The sequence below is a fragment of the Chaetodon auriga genome, chromosome 18, assembly GCF_051107435.1.
Source record: "Chaetodon auriga isolate fChaAug3 chromosome 18, fChaAug3.hap1, whole genome shotgun sequence".
NCBI classification, from domain to species: domain Eukaryota; kingdom Metazoa; phylum Chordata; class Actinopteri; order Chaetodontiformes; family Chaetodontidae; genus Chaetodon; species Chaetodon auriga.
The window spans coordinates 21,537,820-21,553,552 of NC_135091.1; the positions used below are offsets into that span (position 1 = coordinate 21,537,820).

The 15,733-nt window shown below is 40.1% G+C and overlaps 1 protein-coding gene across 6 annotated transcripts in view; it reads right to left on the minus strand.

Moving 5' to 3' along the window:
* ankrd6b (ankyrin repeat domain 6b) overlaps positions 1-15,733 on the minus strand; it is a 49,500-nt gene that overhangs the window by 11,657 nt on the left and 22,110 nt on the right. For 4 of the 6 annotated variants that reach the window (XM_076755989.1, XM_076755987.1, XM_076755988.1 and 1 more), the window contains exons 3-7: positions 7,583-7,681; positions 4,736-4,834; positions 4,102-4,200; positions 2,831-2,929; positions 315-413 (exon numbers count right to left, since the gene is read on the minus strand). In XM_076755989.1, the coding sequence (XP_076612104.1) occupies positions 315-413; positions 2,831-2,929; positions 4,102-4,200; positions 4,736-4,834; positions 7,583-7,681 (495 nt within the window). Of the gene's footprint in view, positions 1-314; positions 414-2,830; positions 2,930-4,101; positions 4,201-4,735; positions 4,835-7,101; positions 7,514-7,582; positions 7,682-15,733 lie in introns of those variants that run through there. The other 2 variants (XM_076755984.1, XM_076755983.1) reach the window with 1 other exon arrangement.

The window sequence follows — 15,733 nt, forward strand, 5'->3', positions numbered from 1 at the left end:
AGAGATAACAACATAATGTCAAAACAAGTGGGACATTTTAACTGTGTAATTCACAATGCACAGTAATAAACTAGATCTAACAAAAGCACTTTGATGTAACTCATTTACAAGTGAAATTCTGGACAGAATATTGTGTCTCAAATACAGCAGGAAACTAACGTTCTTCTTCCTCGGGATATGATTCTTTAATGGCAAAAAAGTTTTCAAACAACTGTCCCATGCCAAAGTGGCCAGTAATGAACAGTAGCCCTGACAGGCTTCTTTAGCATGTAGCTGGTGGTGAGTGATCATTTTCTGTCGAGTGAGTAACTGACCAGGTTCTTCTCTGACACGGAGCAAAAGGCTCCCAGCAGGATGTGGATCATAGCCACGTGGTTGTAGCGAGCTGCCACGTGTAGACACGTATCTCCAGCCTAGAAAAATATTTAGAGATTAACAATATTACAAGAATTTAATCTCAAAATGAGGCATTCAATTACATCATACAGCATAAATGTATTATCTTATCTTCAACCCTTTTCTCTGTCGAAAATCATGTCAATTCGAGTTTGGAATGATGTTAACTATAGCCTACAACCTAAAAACAGTGTTTCGTTAGCACTACTGTTGAAGATTGAAAAACACACCATTTAGCCTCTTTAAGAACCAATGTTGACATTTGCAGCTGAGTTTTTCAGATGCCCAATGTGCAACAGCTGACCAGCTAGGTAGCTAGATATCTGGCCTGCAGACTGACAGCAGCACAGTTTCTCTAGTGAACGATGACCATTTGTCAGTGTCACTGTCAGCCAATGACAGAACAGTGATGTTACCGCTTCATGCAAATAAGTTTAACATGAAATCATTAAATTGGCTCAACAATCAACAGTATTGAAACATACAAAATTAATTTCATGTCATGCCATTTAAAATTGTATAATGTGATGTAAGGAATTTTCTACGATAGTAATGGTACCTGGAAAGCATCAGTGCATGCCCCTATAACTGAAGGTATGAGAGGGGAGAGTGATGTGTTGAGTATGTAAACATGTAGTTCAGAGCAGCGACTAAAGGCTGTTGTGAGTGTTCCAGACTTTGTGAGTGTCCTCCTTCGTGTTAAATGTCAAGCAGACATTACATACTGAAGCCTTTTTTTTTTTTTTTTGGACTCTTGGTCAGACAAAAAAAAGGGAAAAAGCAATTCAAGACACTTTTGGCATTTGTTGTTTGGGAAATTTAATGAATAAATTATTAACTGACAAATCTAAAAATTGTGATCTGATAGATTTCAGTCCCGGAATAATTTTACATCAATGCATCAATAATTCAACAGTAAAGGTGAGACACGTTTATTTCTATTATGTCCGCTTTTATCTAACCAGAGTTTAGTTAATGACAGTATGCTTAACCACTGGTCCCCCTGCTACAGACATCATGGTGAAATATTGAAGGCTCCACACTGAAAGTCAGCACGAGTGAAGCTTTCAACAAGCAGCACTCCAGCTGCATCTGAGGACGGCTGCTGCTCCGACCCACCAACAGCATCCTCCTCCTGCATTTGTGTTGTGCGGAGTAACAATAGTCTCCCCCAAGGCTGCAAATTATGTTTGAAGTGCAAATGTACCATGCAGTGTTTCATAATTAAGTGACTACTGTGCCATGTAACAGCACTGTGGTAGCAGTGCGCTGCCGAGAGCAGGCAGTCATCCTGGATTTCAAAGCTGATGGATAATAGAAAGCACGTTTATGTCAGGGAGTGAGGAAGGAACCACGAAACAAGTTTGTTTTCAAAGAGCTTTTTACATGAAGGAACAACAAACTTGAAAAGTAACAGAAGGAGAAAAGGTATTGAAAAATACAGTAACAGGTGAGGAATAAAAGTCAGTATGTTCTCCAGCAGGTGTGGCATCCAACCTCAAACCACTAACAATCCAACAGATTCTTTTCTCAAGCTTTGGATCTCATAAAAGAAGTTAGCCCAACAAAGACAAAAACTTGATATCTAAAGCTGCACTGATTGAGTTTTTCACCACTTAGAGGCAGTGTAACAAGCCGTAATCACATCTTACATATACAGTTATTGTGGTGATGACAGTTGTACAAATGTAGCAGGTGAGTAACACTCTGTCGTTTGGTGTTGTGTCTCTGTCTACTGATGAATGTAAGTCCAACACTCCTTTTAGATCTGCTTTGGTGACCACAAACTCCTGAGAAGAATATCTGTCCCTGGCTGCTATATGTTGATAAAAATACGGAATATTCTAGCTTTAATGAAGCTGCTACACCAGTATAAAGAGCCTTCATAATGACTAGATTATTTAGATGAGTTTATACCTCATGCCAATTGCACTACCTGTATGTATTTATATTTTGGATATTCTGACTATTTGCACTTCTGGTTAGATGCTAAACTGCATTTCATTCTCTCTGTGCTGCACTCTGATGGTGACAATAAAATTGAATTTGATCTAATCTAATACAATGAGGCAGTTTACATGAGTTTGAGGACGTGTTAAACAAATAATATTATCGAGCATTACAAGCAATTTGCGCCTAAGTTTAGTTGTCAAACCATGATACTAAGTGGAAGAGGCATGAGCCAGCATTACCAAAACAAAGTTTTGTGCCACTTCTCTTAACCTTGATCTCCTTTGTTCATGATATTTACTCTGCAAAGCACCAGTTACATGGTGATGATAAAGCAAGGTTTAAATATGAGGTTTTTTTAGACTGAGAGGTGAAAGATGCTTTGTTGTCTATATCTGAATAACTGCAGGGTTTTACAGTGTCTGCATCTCATTAACTCGGGTGATATCAGCAGCAGCAGCATCCACGAAGCGGGAAGACTTACATGGTTCTTGCTGTCAGGCCTGGAACCTCCCAGGAGCAGAACCTTGGAGCTTTGAGCGTGACCGTTCTGACACGCGAGGTGTAGAGCTGTGTTTCCTGCCTGGAAACAAGAGGGTGGGAGAGAGTCAGAGTTTCATCATTCATTAGTGTTTACTCAGGTCAGGTTTTTGCTGTCACACATACAGGGATACAAACAACTGATCCTGAATAAAACTTGAGCTGTGCAAACTATTAAACACAATGAAAAAACAGCATCCATCCTAACAAGTCAGTTAACAGTAGTCTATACCAAGAACTTATACACAGGGAGTTTCACTTGTTTCCAATGCAAATCACATATTCATTTTGAGAGTAATAATGTTTTTTTCTGAACTGCCATGAAAGGTCTTCATCAGCAGATGGACTTTGCTCAGTCATATTGATGACATGATGATGGTAATGGAATTGTTGTCCCACAGAGAGATTTGGTTTCACAGCCAGTTCAACACAGAAACATACAGATAAAGGCAAAACACAGAGTCTCCATAAATAGTTGTGCGTCCATACATCCAGCACACAACACTGTTGGTGAGGCAGTTAGTGAGTTTGTTCAATGCTGCAAGCAGGGGGGACAAAACCTCTGCTAAAGTGAGCTTTCCTCCATTTTACAGTCCTGTATCTCCATCCTGGCAGTAGAAATGTAAAGTGATGATTGAGTGGTGTTCAGTGTCATTTGCTACCATGAGTGCAAGGTGTGTGACGGCTCTGTTGTTCATGTCTGACAGTTTGGGTGTGGGAAGGCCGATGATTTTAGAGGCAGTGTGTGCAAAAGTTAGATTGTCTTGCTTAAATCTACAAATGACCTCTATCGTCTTCTCCTGGCTGCTGGCTCCTCCTCCAGCAGTTCAGTTGACTTTTTGCTGAATTACTGTCATATGACTGTAGGTCTCAGTGTAGTCATTCAAGGCTTTCCAGTTGTGTGAGGAGCACACAATTTTATGTTTTTTTACAGTATCTAGTTTGTGCAAATGGTTTATTTTGTCAAAAGTTTATACGAGACAGGTAGAATAAAACGATCTTGATGAAATATCACTATTTTAAAAACAGATTTGGTTAGTTTTCCTGATGGAGTGTTCATAGCATATGATTCCTTTATGGACCATCAGAGGGGTCCACGGGGTTCAAAGGGTTAAAGGTATAGGAAGCACAGAATGACAGCTTAGGTTAGGATTACAGGAAACCAGTTTATATCAAACACATTTAATCAGTGCTGCGGTTAAACTGTAGCATCACCTTGTTTTTTGCATGAACGTTGGCTCCAGCTTTCACCAGCAGTTTGACAGACTGGCTGAAGCCATGCCAGGACACCTCATGGAGAGCTGTGTTGCCATCCTGACAGGGCAAAAGACAAAAAGACCCATTCACAACAAATCTATGATTTGGTGTTTTCCCACTTAAACAAGATGGTAAGTGGCATGACATGAAAAAGAGATCATTCATAATAAGCCAACTGTGAAGGAGTTATAGTGAAAGGGGCTTTATTAAACCATGCATTGTATTACTGGCTGGATTATTTTTGTATGCCCACTGGTACAACATTAAGAATCTACTAAAACAAGATATTAGTACACTATATTTCAGTATGTAGAGTTTTGACATAAAGTACATGAAAAAGTGGGTAAAATTAGAGTGTTCATGGTTATAATCCCTCTAGGTCATTTCTCTTTTCACTGTGACTCTAAACACACTACTCTCAGGCTAAGAAGATTACAGGCACACTGGTTTCTCTGTGATTATCAGATGCTTTAATGCAGTCATTATGAAGGCTTTGAAATTCCCCCTGTTCCTCTGATTGACTGTACTGAAGGTGCCTTTAGCCTCTGTGTGTGTTTGTATGCGTGTGTGTGTTCTGTCTTTTGCTCTGTACCTTGTCCTGTCTGTCCAGTGCACATCCTTCCTGGATAAGAGTGCTGATAACATCGCTGTTTCCCACCACTGCAGCCCGGTGTAACGCCGTTTGCTCCCCCTGCCAACAGACACACAAACACACAGCACTGACGAACAGCATGTGCTAAGAAGCACTCAGCTACAGGACAAGAAAACCAGCATCCATCCAGAGGAAGAAACAATCCCATCATGTGAAAACCTGGAACCCAAATTTGTTATTTTATCAAAGTTCATTGTTACTTTACGGTGTTCTCTACTTGAATGAAAAAATAAAGTTGTTGAACAAGTGGAACAAACACATGGATGGATGTCTTCTGCATGTCAGTGCATGCAGGTTGAGCCTAGTTCAGCTGAATTACTGCATTTTAATGGGATCAATAATAGACTCACTCAGAAGAAATACACATATATGTTTTCACAGACTGATAGCTGGTGTAAATGTCCTGATTTACATAGTTATGCAGTCTCAATTTACAGCTAAAGGAATAGTTTGACATTTTGGGAAATACAGTTATTTGCTTGCTCCCTCTTTCTGAGAGTGAGATGAGAAGATGGAAACCAGTCGTCAAGTTTCCATCCAAATCTTGCGCAAATTTTAACAGAATTTCAACAAAATCAAAAATTCTAATTAACATGTGTCCATCCAATTCTGTTACATGGATACTAGGAGTTGTTTCATCAAGATAAACATTCTCTGTCAGGTGCCAGAGGACACAAAGAGACGGATAAATTAAAGGAACACAAGTTATTTTTTTTGTCTATCAGTGGAACAGAGGCTTCACCAGATGTTTGTCACATGCTTCGTGTACGTGATTGATTTATTTATTAGGTCTGTTCGCTTGGCACTTTATTGCATTTTGGTTTACCAGTAAATCAACTTTTCTACCTCAGCCAAGCGTAAAAACTTTTTTTCTGACTTTCACATTTTTTTCTAATTGAAAATGTGCATCAAACAGGTGGATGGAAACACACTTAATGTCATGTCTGTATGTGAAGTACAGAGCTGGAGTCAGGACACGATTAGACTGGAATCAGGGGGAAACAGTTAGTCTGGCTGTGTCCAAAGTTCAAACATACGCCTGCCAACACCTTTAAAGCTCACTGATTAAGCTCAGTGACTTCATAATGAGATCGTCAGGTTTGGTACCACTGTACCTGTACAAAGACCAAAACTAAAACTTGTCCTCACCATCCGAAACTGGTAATCTGGTAATGCTATAGCTGGAGGCACTGCACAGAAGCACCAGGGGATGGGTACACTGTTATTCATCAAAAAATGAATTCCACCTAAAATCTTAAAGCTGTTTTAACATTTTTGTTTGTGTACGGATTAAACAAAGGAGATAAAAAAAGGTCAGCACACTTTAGAGGTGTTGGTAAGTGCATCGTTAAACTTTGGACAGAGCTAGTCTAGCTGTGTCCCCCTGCTTTCAGTTTTTATTCTACATTAAGTTAACTACGTCCTGATTTCTGCTCTGTAGAGTCAACAAACCTGAGGCTGATATCGATCTTCTAATCTCACATGTTCAGTGGACCAACAGTGGGCCTGCTCAATAGGAATGCAACTTTAAACATTAATAAAGTCTCTAATTTTACAATAAACAGCTAAATAATATCATTCACCCACCAGCGCCTTGGTGGACAGTAGATCCAAATCAAGAGATCACAAAACATTGTTAATAAGCTCAAGAATGTGAAATAGGAAACCCTCAGTGTTGCAGAGAGTGTGTTTTCCTGTCACTACGCAGAACAGCTACTTCATCCCATAAACATCAGTAACTGTGCTCAATGAAGTTCAGCATACTGTCAAATATATATTCAAAATTCCCAAAAAACAAACTAAACCTTTGAATGCTGACAGTTTTGTAAGCACACCGTAAGCACACCATTTATCTATAAGCTCACAATACTGATGTTAAAATGGTCCCTATAGAGCAGTTATACAAACAACAGCAGGTAATCTCAGTCAGCTCTGTTAGCTGTTTAGAGCCCACAGTGGTTTGTATAACCATATGAAAGCTGTAAGCATAAAGTTCCAGGAAAAAAGTTCAGCTCACATTCATGCTCAGCCACACATGGAACTGCTGCACACAGAGCAGATTAGTGGTGAGTGACACTTAGCAGGTCAGGTTTGACATGAGGGCACAGGAGGAAAGAGCAATGAGCAACGACTGCCATGAGGGATGGACGAGAAAGAAGAGAGAGAAGAAGAGCAGAGAGGCATTCCAAGCTAGATAAGAACTGAGCCGAGCACAGCAGCAGCGGAGGAGGAGTGAACTTTACTCAGGGAAGGAAGGATGGGGGGGACAGATTTCCACTGGCTCAGTAGGAGCAGGTTTGGCTAACCTCCTTCACTCTCCCTGATCCTCCAGGCTCTTTCCCAGCCCTCTTCCACTGTCTTCTCCACTCCTCATCCTCCTCCTGCTTCAGTCTGCAACTCCTGCTCCCTCCAGTCCCGGAGGATGTATTGCAGCCTGTTCCGGAGCTCATTGACCACAGTGAATCAACTTGGCAATGCCATAGATTTGTGTTATCACTATTTGTGGGAAGGAGGAACTTGCATCCTGAGGGCAAACCCACAAGTGGGTAGTCCAGAGAGTCCCATTCGAGGCCACTGGAGGTCATTAGGCTACAGTTGTCTTGGTGTTTAAAACGAAAAAAATATATAGGTGTGCTTCTTCAAAAGAAAAAAAAAAAATGAAATAAGAGTTGTAGGTAAAAAGATTGTCCACTGGGAACTACCAATCAAGACTGCAGTGTGAGAGCTGAAAGTGGATGAAAAGTGGAAACCTGGCCAAGCAGCTGATAAATAGGTGAATTTACTCACATCATCTTGGATGTCCAGGTCACAGCCAGCTTTGAGCAGGATACGCACAACCTCAATGTGGCCTTTGTAGGCAGCCAAGTGCAGGGGGCTTCTGCCATACTGTGGACACAAAAACACACACAACGCACAGCCCAGTTAACAAAACACCAGAGTGCACACAACACAAACAAAGATCCCACAGAAGCAGACAACATCAAGTAAAGAAACCCACCACTGCCGTCCCACACAAAGAGTCACAGTCCAGTGAGTCAGATATCTCCGCGCCATAAGTCACAGTGGTCATAGCTGGTGCTACGACTGAAGGCAATCTGCCACAGAGCACAATCCATCTCAGTAATGACTCAACCGAAAACAAACAAATCCTTAATCCATGATTTAAGAGAATAGTGCACAATGTGCACAGCTGTTCATGTCAGCTAAGCTGAGGATAAACTCTGCATCCCGCCAATATAAGGAAACTGAAGCAAAAAGGTTACTTCACTTGTTATTGGTGATACAGAACTGAAAAATGTAACTAAAAATCTGTTTTCTGAGCAGCACCTTGGTGGTCAAATGGTTACCCCGCTTGCCACATAACAGCAATATCACAAAAAAGAAATTTTTTATCCAAGAAACAGTTCATATAGAAACTGCTGACAGCAAAGGATCTGTGGATTATCCCAAGCACATACAGAGAGCCATTTGTTCAAAACCATGAACACCACACACAAAATTCCATTCATCTCCACTGTATTCAGGCGGCTGCAGAAAGCTTCAAGACAGATCTGTATCTCCAAACCAATGCTGGCATTTGAAAAAGAGCTGATGAAGAGCAAAAGGTCTGAGCGGGTGGTGGACTACCAGAGGAACAGCAGGCCCCATGTGGTTCTCTTCCAGGGAGAGGAAGTGAAGAGGGTGAACTCACAGAAGTACCTTGGCATCAAAATCAATAAAAAAAACAAAAAAAAAACTGAACTGCACTCACAACACTGAAGGCCTCTTCATGAAGGGACAGAGGAGAATGTTCTTCCTGAGGAGACTCGTGATAGAAATTGATTTGACTTCGTTAAGCTTTGTTGTTCGGCTGTATGTCTATTAGTGTGTAAGTTCATTAGGAGAAACAAACAAGAGTCAAACTCCTTGCATCTGTTCACATGCTTGACCAATAACGCTGATTCTGACAGAACAAAGTTATGGCTGTGAACGTAGACAGTGCTTCAAATATTGATGCACTTGTTATCAATTGTTTGTTCAAAAGTCCCTGTGTAGCTTCCCCATTTATGGTCCGATCCCTCTGAGTGACTACCCACCAGTCATTGTATCCTGCATTATACGTGCATCAGAACACTGATGCATGCATGAAGAAAGCTTATAGAAACTGTTTCCCCAATAGTTATGTTGACATGTTATGCACTTTTAAAGCTGCATCCATGAACGTATACACACAAATCTTAAATGACTTCAAGAGTGAGCGACAAATTTAAGAGATCCATCTGTTGAGTTGCTCCACATCGACCTGAAAAAGTCATCTTTATGTTTTCTTTTTCACTGTGGCTCTTTTATTCTCAACAACAACAAACAACAACAACAAAAAAAAAAAAAATAGCTGTTTCCCCCAGAATGATGTGACCTGTTGTATTACAGTACATTTGCTGCTACCAATATTAACCACAGCTGGCACCAAATCAAGTAGGACTGAAACCTTTGAGATTGACATTTTCGGGCATACTATTATTTATAAACTCAATTTATCACAAGATGAGATGTGTCAAGATTTGGGGGGCTTAACAAACTGGCTCAGTAATTTCCAATGGAAACCCTGACTGAGCTAACAAAACCAACACTACGTCAGATTAATGTCAATAGAAGTAAGCAATGACATTTTTGTAGTTTGCATAAAGAGTCGTTAACATCCTGCGGTAGTACAAAAGTTGGAAAGCAGCGATGCTCCATACTTAAGCATAGAGGGTGAGTGACATAAGGAATGTCAACAGTGGGAAATCCCTCTTTAGAGTAGCCAGGAGATATTAGAATAAAACTCACTGGGAGAATTAGATAAAAAGCTCTCAACACACACTGACATCCTGACATTACATCCGACATAATGAAGTGCATGAAGAAGAACGACAGAGCAGGATGTCAGCATGTAGGTAACCATTCAAACTTCAAACACAAGATCCAGGTGATCTGTTAATCTGTAATTATCCTGAGTAAATTCATCTTAATTACAGAGCCAGTGTTTATTCCCACACAATAGCACAAGCCACATTGCACCCCAGGTATTATCTCAGCATTTGGAGGTTTGTGCTTTGTTTAGGTGGGGCTCAGCTCCGCTCTGCATTCATGTGGTCCTCGGATTGAGTTACACTGGGCTGACTTGGAGGGAAGCCACGGACCGAGCTCAGGTAAACAGCAGGTTTCAGGCCAGCAGGGAGCCTCTGTTGTCGTCAGACTGACTGAGGGTCTGTTTGTCCCTCTGTGTGTTGGTTTTCACTGGCGGTTACTCTGTTGTCTCCTGCCTTCCTGATGCCCTGATCTTCGTCAGGTGGTTGAACTTTTTACACGGTCTCTGAGTCTAAGGGCATATTCACACCTGCCTTGTTTGGTTAGAACCAAACCAAAAAAAAAAAAAAAAAAAAAAAATCACTGGTGCGGACCTTTTGGGCTGGTGTGAATACAAACCATCAAACTCTGGTGCGGACCGAGACCCAGACGGAGAGGTGGTCTCGGTTTGCTTCCAAACAAACCCTGGTGCAGCTTGATATGTGAAAGCGACCGCGCTTGGTCCAACCCAGTTCTAAAAATTCTATGCCTTTTGGATGCAACAGGCTCCCGTTGCTGCGGGCATTATGCGACCGTCAACGTCTTCGATGTTGCAAAATGCTTAACATCACATTATAAAATTGACATTGTGCCAAAACACCTCTGATGCTCCAAAAGTTATGCAAACGTTTGTAACTGTATGAAACAAATCAATATAAGAACGAGTGCAACATGCTGAATCTCCATAATTTGCTTTTTCATTAAAAACAGCTTCCTGTTGCTGCTAAACCAAAAGCACCAAAACAATGAGCTGAAAGAGGCTACAAAGAGTCAACTGACTGTTTATAACTATAGTTGAAGTCCACTAACTGTCTTTTTCTGGACCATCAAACTATAGGCTGATGAAGACCATGAGATGGGGTTGACAGTAAGAGGACCTTGAGTTCAGGCTTTTTTTTAATCATACCATAATTTCTGAGGTGAAGAATGAAGCTTTGTGTTCACTGTATATGTGTCATTGAACATTACTGCTGAAATGTTAACAGTGTTTCTCGAGTGTGTCATTTGTTTCTATTGATTTCTATTAAAATTCAAATCAAATCGAGCGTCTGTCATCACATGGTGGAAACAGTTGACCTCTCACCTCTAAACCATCCCTTCCTCACTCTCTTCTTCCACATTTTCTTCTTCGTTACCAACCTCATCTAACTCCATACTTTATCCTTGCTGCCCTCTTTTCAATACATCTGTTCTCTGTTTTCTCAGCTTCAATCCATTCATCACATTAGCTTTCCAACAACTATTCCTACATTCCTTTTCCTGAGCAGAGTAATGTTTCTTATGAAACTCTGCCCCCTTTATCCTGGATTTAGCTTCCATAATGGCACCCTGCCAAAATACCCACATACAGCTGGTCAAAACAAATCATCAGAGCGAAAAGCAGCGCATGTAATATTGTTCTAGCTGTTACAATATGATGACATGTGTTCATGTTTCCATGGAAAATTGGTTTGCAGTGCCAGAACAGAAAACACAAACACATGATGCACAACAAACACACGCAGTATAAAGCATTCAAGTGTACTTTGCATGATGTCTCTTTTCATGTCATATCCGACATGGAGAATACAATAATATCATTAAACCAATGGTTTTATGCATGTGCCTTCTTCTGCTTCTGAACATCAAAAGTTGAAATCATTTCCTAAATCCAGGAAATATGCAGCACAAAAGACCTGTTGTTACTGTGTCTGAGGAAACAGATTGATGATGGAGAAAAATGCCAGTGCCTCATCAGTGGGATTATCCGACAGACTATAAAGATTAACATTGTGGAGATCTACAAGCCTGACGTTTCTTCACAATGGAAACAGCTTTGTTTCATACGGATACAGGCTGTTCACATTATTACAGGTATGGTCACATCAGTCTTACGTCCAATGAAACTTGCCCACAGTGAATCATGAAAAAGAACATGATGTCACAGGTTTGATAATATTGTAACCGTGAACCATCTTTGACAGAAAATGCCGCGGGTTTAGAATGTCATGAAGTAATATTGTACGACACAGCTTGGTGGCAAACCCAGAGAATTCCCCAAACCACAGCTATGGGGTTCTCTCCAGCAACCCCAGCCAAATTATCCAAGATAGCATTATGTTTGACAAACCCCAAAGTGCCTATAATCAATATTTCAAAGGGTATCCTTATATCAAATGACAGGTTCAATGACGTGTGTAACAGTGACAACGTAAAAGGTCTTGATCATACTGATGAACATAGAATCAGCTTTACAGTTATAAAAGATTTTTGTGGAGTTTCAGCTCATTATTTGACTGTCCAGCCCACAACTTTACTGTTTTGGTCCGGTCTCACAGCTCTTGTTGTACACTAGCACAGCAGATAGACACAGTCAGAGACTAACTGATGAACATAGTGGCCAGATATTTCCCTCAGGCATTGGCCTAAGGCCAAGAACAGAGGTAAAAGAGAGTGACTTGTAGTCATAAGGTGTCCACAAACACTAATCCAAATGACAGATAATGATGCTCTGTAACTGTTGGATGTGTGAATAAACAATTATTTCCTGATAGGTTTGACATAACTAAAAAAGTGATAATACATCAGTGTTGTGTCCATTTATTGCCGCTGCCCTCAGGTCACCAACAAAATCTGTTATTGCAGGTTTAAAGTAAAGGTTTCTTTTCACTGACAGACTCTTGTCCCATCCCATGGACACTACAAGTTCCCTTAATGCAAAAGTCTCTACATTCAACTTGACATTATATTTACACACATTTTTACAAATTTCCAATTTTTTATTGGTGCAGATTGCACACATTCTTTTTTCTTTCAACTGTGAGTATTTTTTTTTAATCAAATAACAAATTTCTACTTTTACAGTACTTGTTTTACTTATCTCTTACTTTGTTTTATTATGCGCCATAGCAGCAAGGCAAATTCCCTCTATGTGAAAACCCTTGTAACCTGTTAACCTGTTTCAGCTTTTGGTTAAATTAAACTACTTGTTTCTTTACTGTAAGCATCCAAACAGAGTACTGTTAGAATGAAATGGCAGTCTGATCTTATATTTATTTTTCCTTATATTTTTTCTTATAATAATGTAATGTAACACTCGGCCTCACTAGCTCTATCCTGCAATACAAGACCAGTGATGATGTTTACTTTCCATACTCCTGTTCCACGTCACACTGAACATAAATGGGTCAGGATGTTGACATGCAGCTTTAGTCTCAGTCTTTTAGCACAATATCATGTGGCCAGAAAGTTGATATTTTAGCAGTACAGCCCTGATACTGAAAAAATTGGGATGCTGTATAAAACAAATAAAATAGACTGTGATAATTTGCTCATTCTTTCTGACACACACTCAATTGAAAACAGAACAAAGACAATATATTTAATGCTTTACCTCATCTACTTCATTAATTTCATTGATGACTGAGAAAGTTGTGGAATGCTCCAAAAACACCTGTCTGGGACATTCCACAGGTAAACAGGTTCATTGGTAACAGGTAATAGTGTCATGATTCTGTATGAAAGGGGCATCCTGGAAAGACTCAGTCGTTCACAAGCAAGGATGAGGCGAGGTTCACCACTTTGTGAACATGTGACTGTATGAAGGATATTACGACATGAGCTCAGGAACATGTCATAAAACCTTTGCAATGAAAGTGATTGCATTCTGTTTTTATTTGCATTTTACACAGCGTCCCATCTCTTTTGGAATCAGGGTTGGAATAACATTTCCACATCTAACATCCCGGCCATTGTTCTTGATGAGCATTGGCTCTAACTGGCATGTTACATCATACCCTGAATGTTAATGGTAAATGACCTTTGAACCTTGCTGTGTTTCCTGGAGATGTGGGATGAAAGAATACAGCAAGTACTTTGCTGCTTGTTCTGACTGTCAAACTGCGTATGTGTGTGGGTGTGTGCACGTGTGTGTGTGAGAGATTCTTTGACAGAAAGCTATGTCAGCATCGTCCATGTGGCCAAGCAGCAACTCAGTTTGTTATTGAACTGTTAAACTTGTTAAACATCTGGGTGCATACACCACGCTGCATGGAAAATGTACATGCTGTGTTAATTCACTTCACTGAATCAAAGCTACATTCTCAGCTGATGAAACCGTTTTGCATTTTGACATTTAGGAACTGAGAATGAACTCTTTATACAGTAGAAGGATCTTTAGTGCAGTCATTTTGATAGCAAATCCAAGATGTCCAAATTCAGTCATTGAGGAGGTTGAGAGCATGAGGATTTTTTTTTTTAATATTTGAGGGACGCAAAATCCCTCAAATATCAACTCAGAAACTCCATCCACTGATGAAGACTGTGAGATGCAGGTCAAAGTACAGCTAGCTGCCAAAGTTGGATTGAGGTAATTTATAAGCAGTGTCACTGTTAATAGTTTGTCCAGCAGAAAACACTGACAAGTTCATTTCTACACTGTAAAAACATATTCTGGGTGAGTCGGTATCTGTCAAGTTACAGCTGAGAGCTCTTGAAAGATCTTAACCTTGACCTGAGATTTTTTTGTGTCAAATGTTAATATTCATTATGGTATTATAAAAAGTACTGCTTTGGTATTGAAAATCATGCATCAAATTGACATTAATATCAAAAGATTTCCAATGACATTCAGCCCGACAGCCTATCATTGCAGATTTTTAAACCATATAACTCTTCTGATTTGCTTTCTTATGCAAAATAAAGCTGCATGCCAAGTCTAATTTTAGGATGTCAACACAAGAATCAGTAAGTTGTAATTGGCATAAACAAAAACCATATTTTTGTAAAGAAATGCCTGCTACATAGAGCAAGGATCCAGCGGAAACATCTTGATATCCCCTCAACTCTCAGATCACACGGTGTAATTAAGAGGTGTCTTAGCACATCCCTGTGTGACACCCACACAAGCACACTTCACCGAAATGATGAAGACAGCCCAGAGCAGCTAAAGGGGGAGTGAATACATTGGTTCTTAATTATCCTGCTGACTGAATCTAGAGCTGCTGGAATTATTTTCATTAGTATAGTTTTGAAAGATGATAGAGTTGTATTCATGCAGCTCTAGTGCTGCTAACCTTTTCATGCTCTGTTTTGTGTCTAATTGATTTAAGAAATGCAGATGAGCCCACAGAAAAAGTGTCACTGGATATGTTATCTAAACTCATTTACCTCACAACGGCTGAACAGATCTGCAATTTGCCAAAAATAGAAAATGATAAAGTGCCTTTTTCAAAGTTCCCAGCTGCAGTGAGAGGATAGTCTGATTGGCCACTCAGTCACCCTTAAAAACACAGACTAAGGCTCCATTCACCAGACCACATCCACGAGTTACACAACTCAATGACACAATGGAAATAAAACAACACCAAAAAGGTGCTAGAATACAGGCCACTAACAGGAAAGACAAAGCTTGTGAGCTGATTTGGGCCAACCGCTTGTTTCTGACCCTGCGTTCACCATGAGCAACATGGCTCACCAAGAAATAATAAACCATGAGCTGAGTCAGCTGAGAGTGCATCTGGGCAGGTAGCAAAAGGACAATGAAGCGGTGTCTCATACTGCAGTACTGTGTAATACTATGTTTCACTCATTTTACACACTTGAACTGCTAAAATGAACAGAGTAGGACACAAACTCATACACCTGTTTTAAGTCCTTTTCACTTTATATCAGGACAAATCCTTGCACTGGCATGGTAATGTGCGCTGGGGTTTCCATGGTCACTAAATTATGTTGCATAAATATATAAACAAATTATACAGATCAGGAAGTACTCTTGTTTCAGTTCACAATCAGCAGGTGGATTTAAGAAATAGTACAGCTTTTGAATTCATACTAAAACCACACTCCTACTATCACACAGGCCAGTGG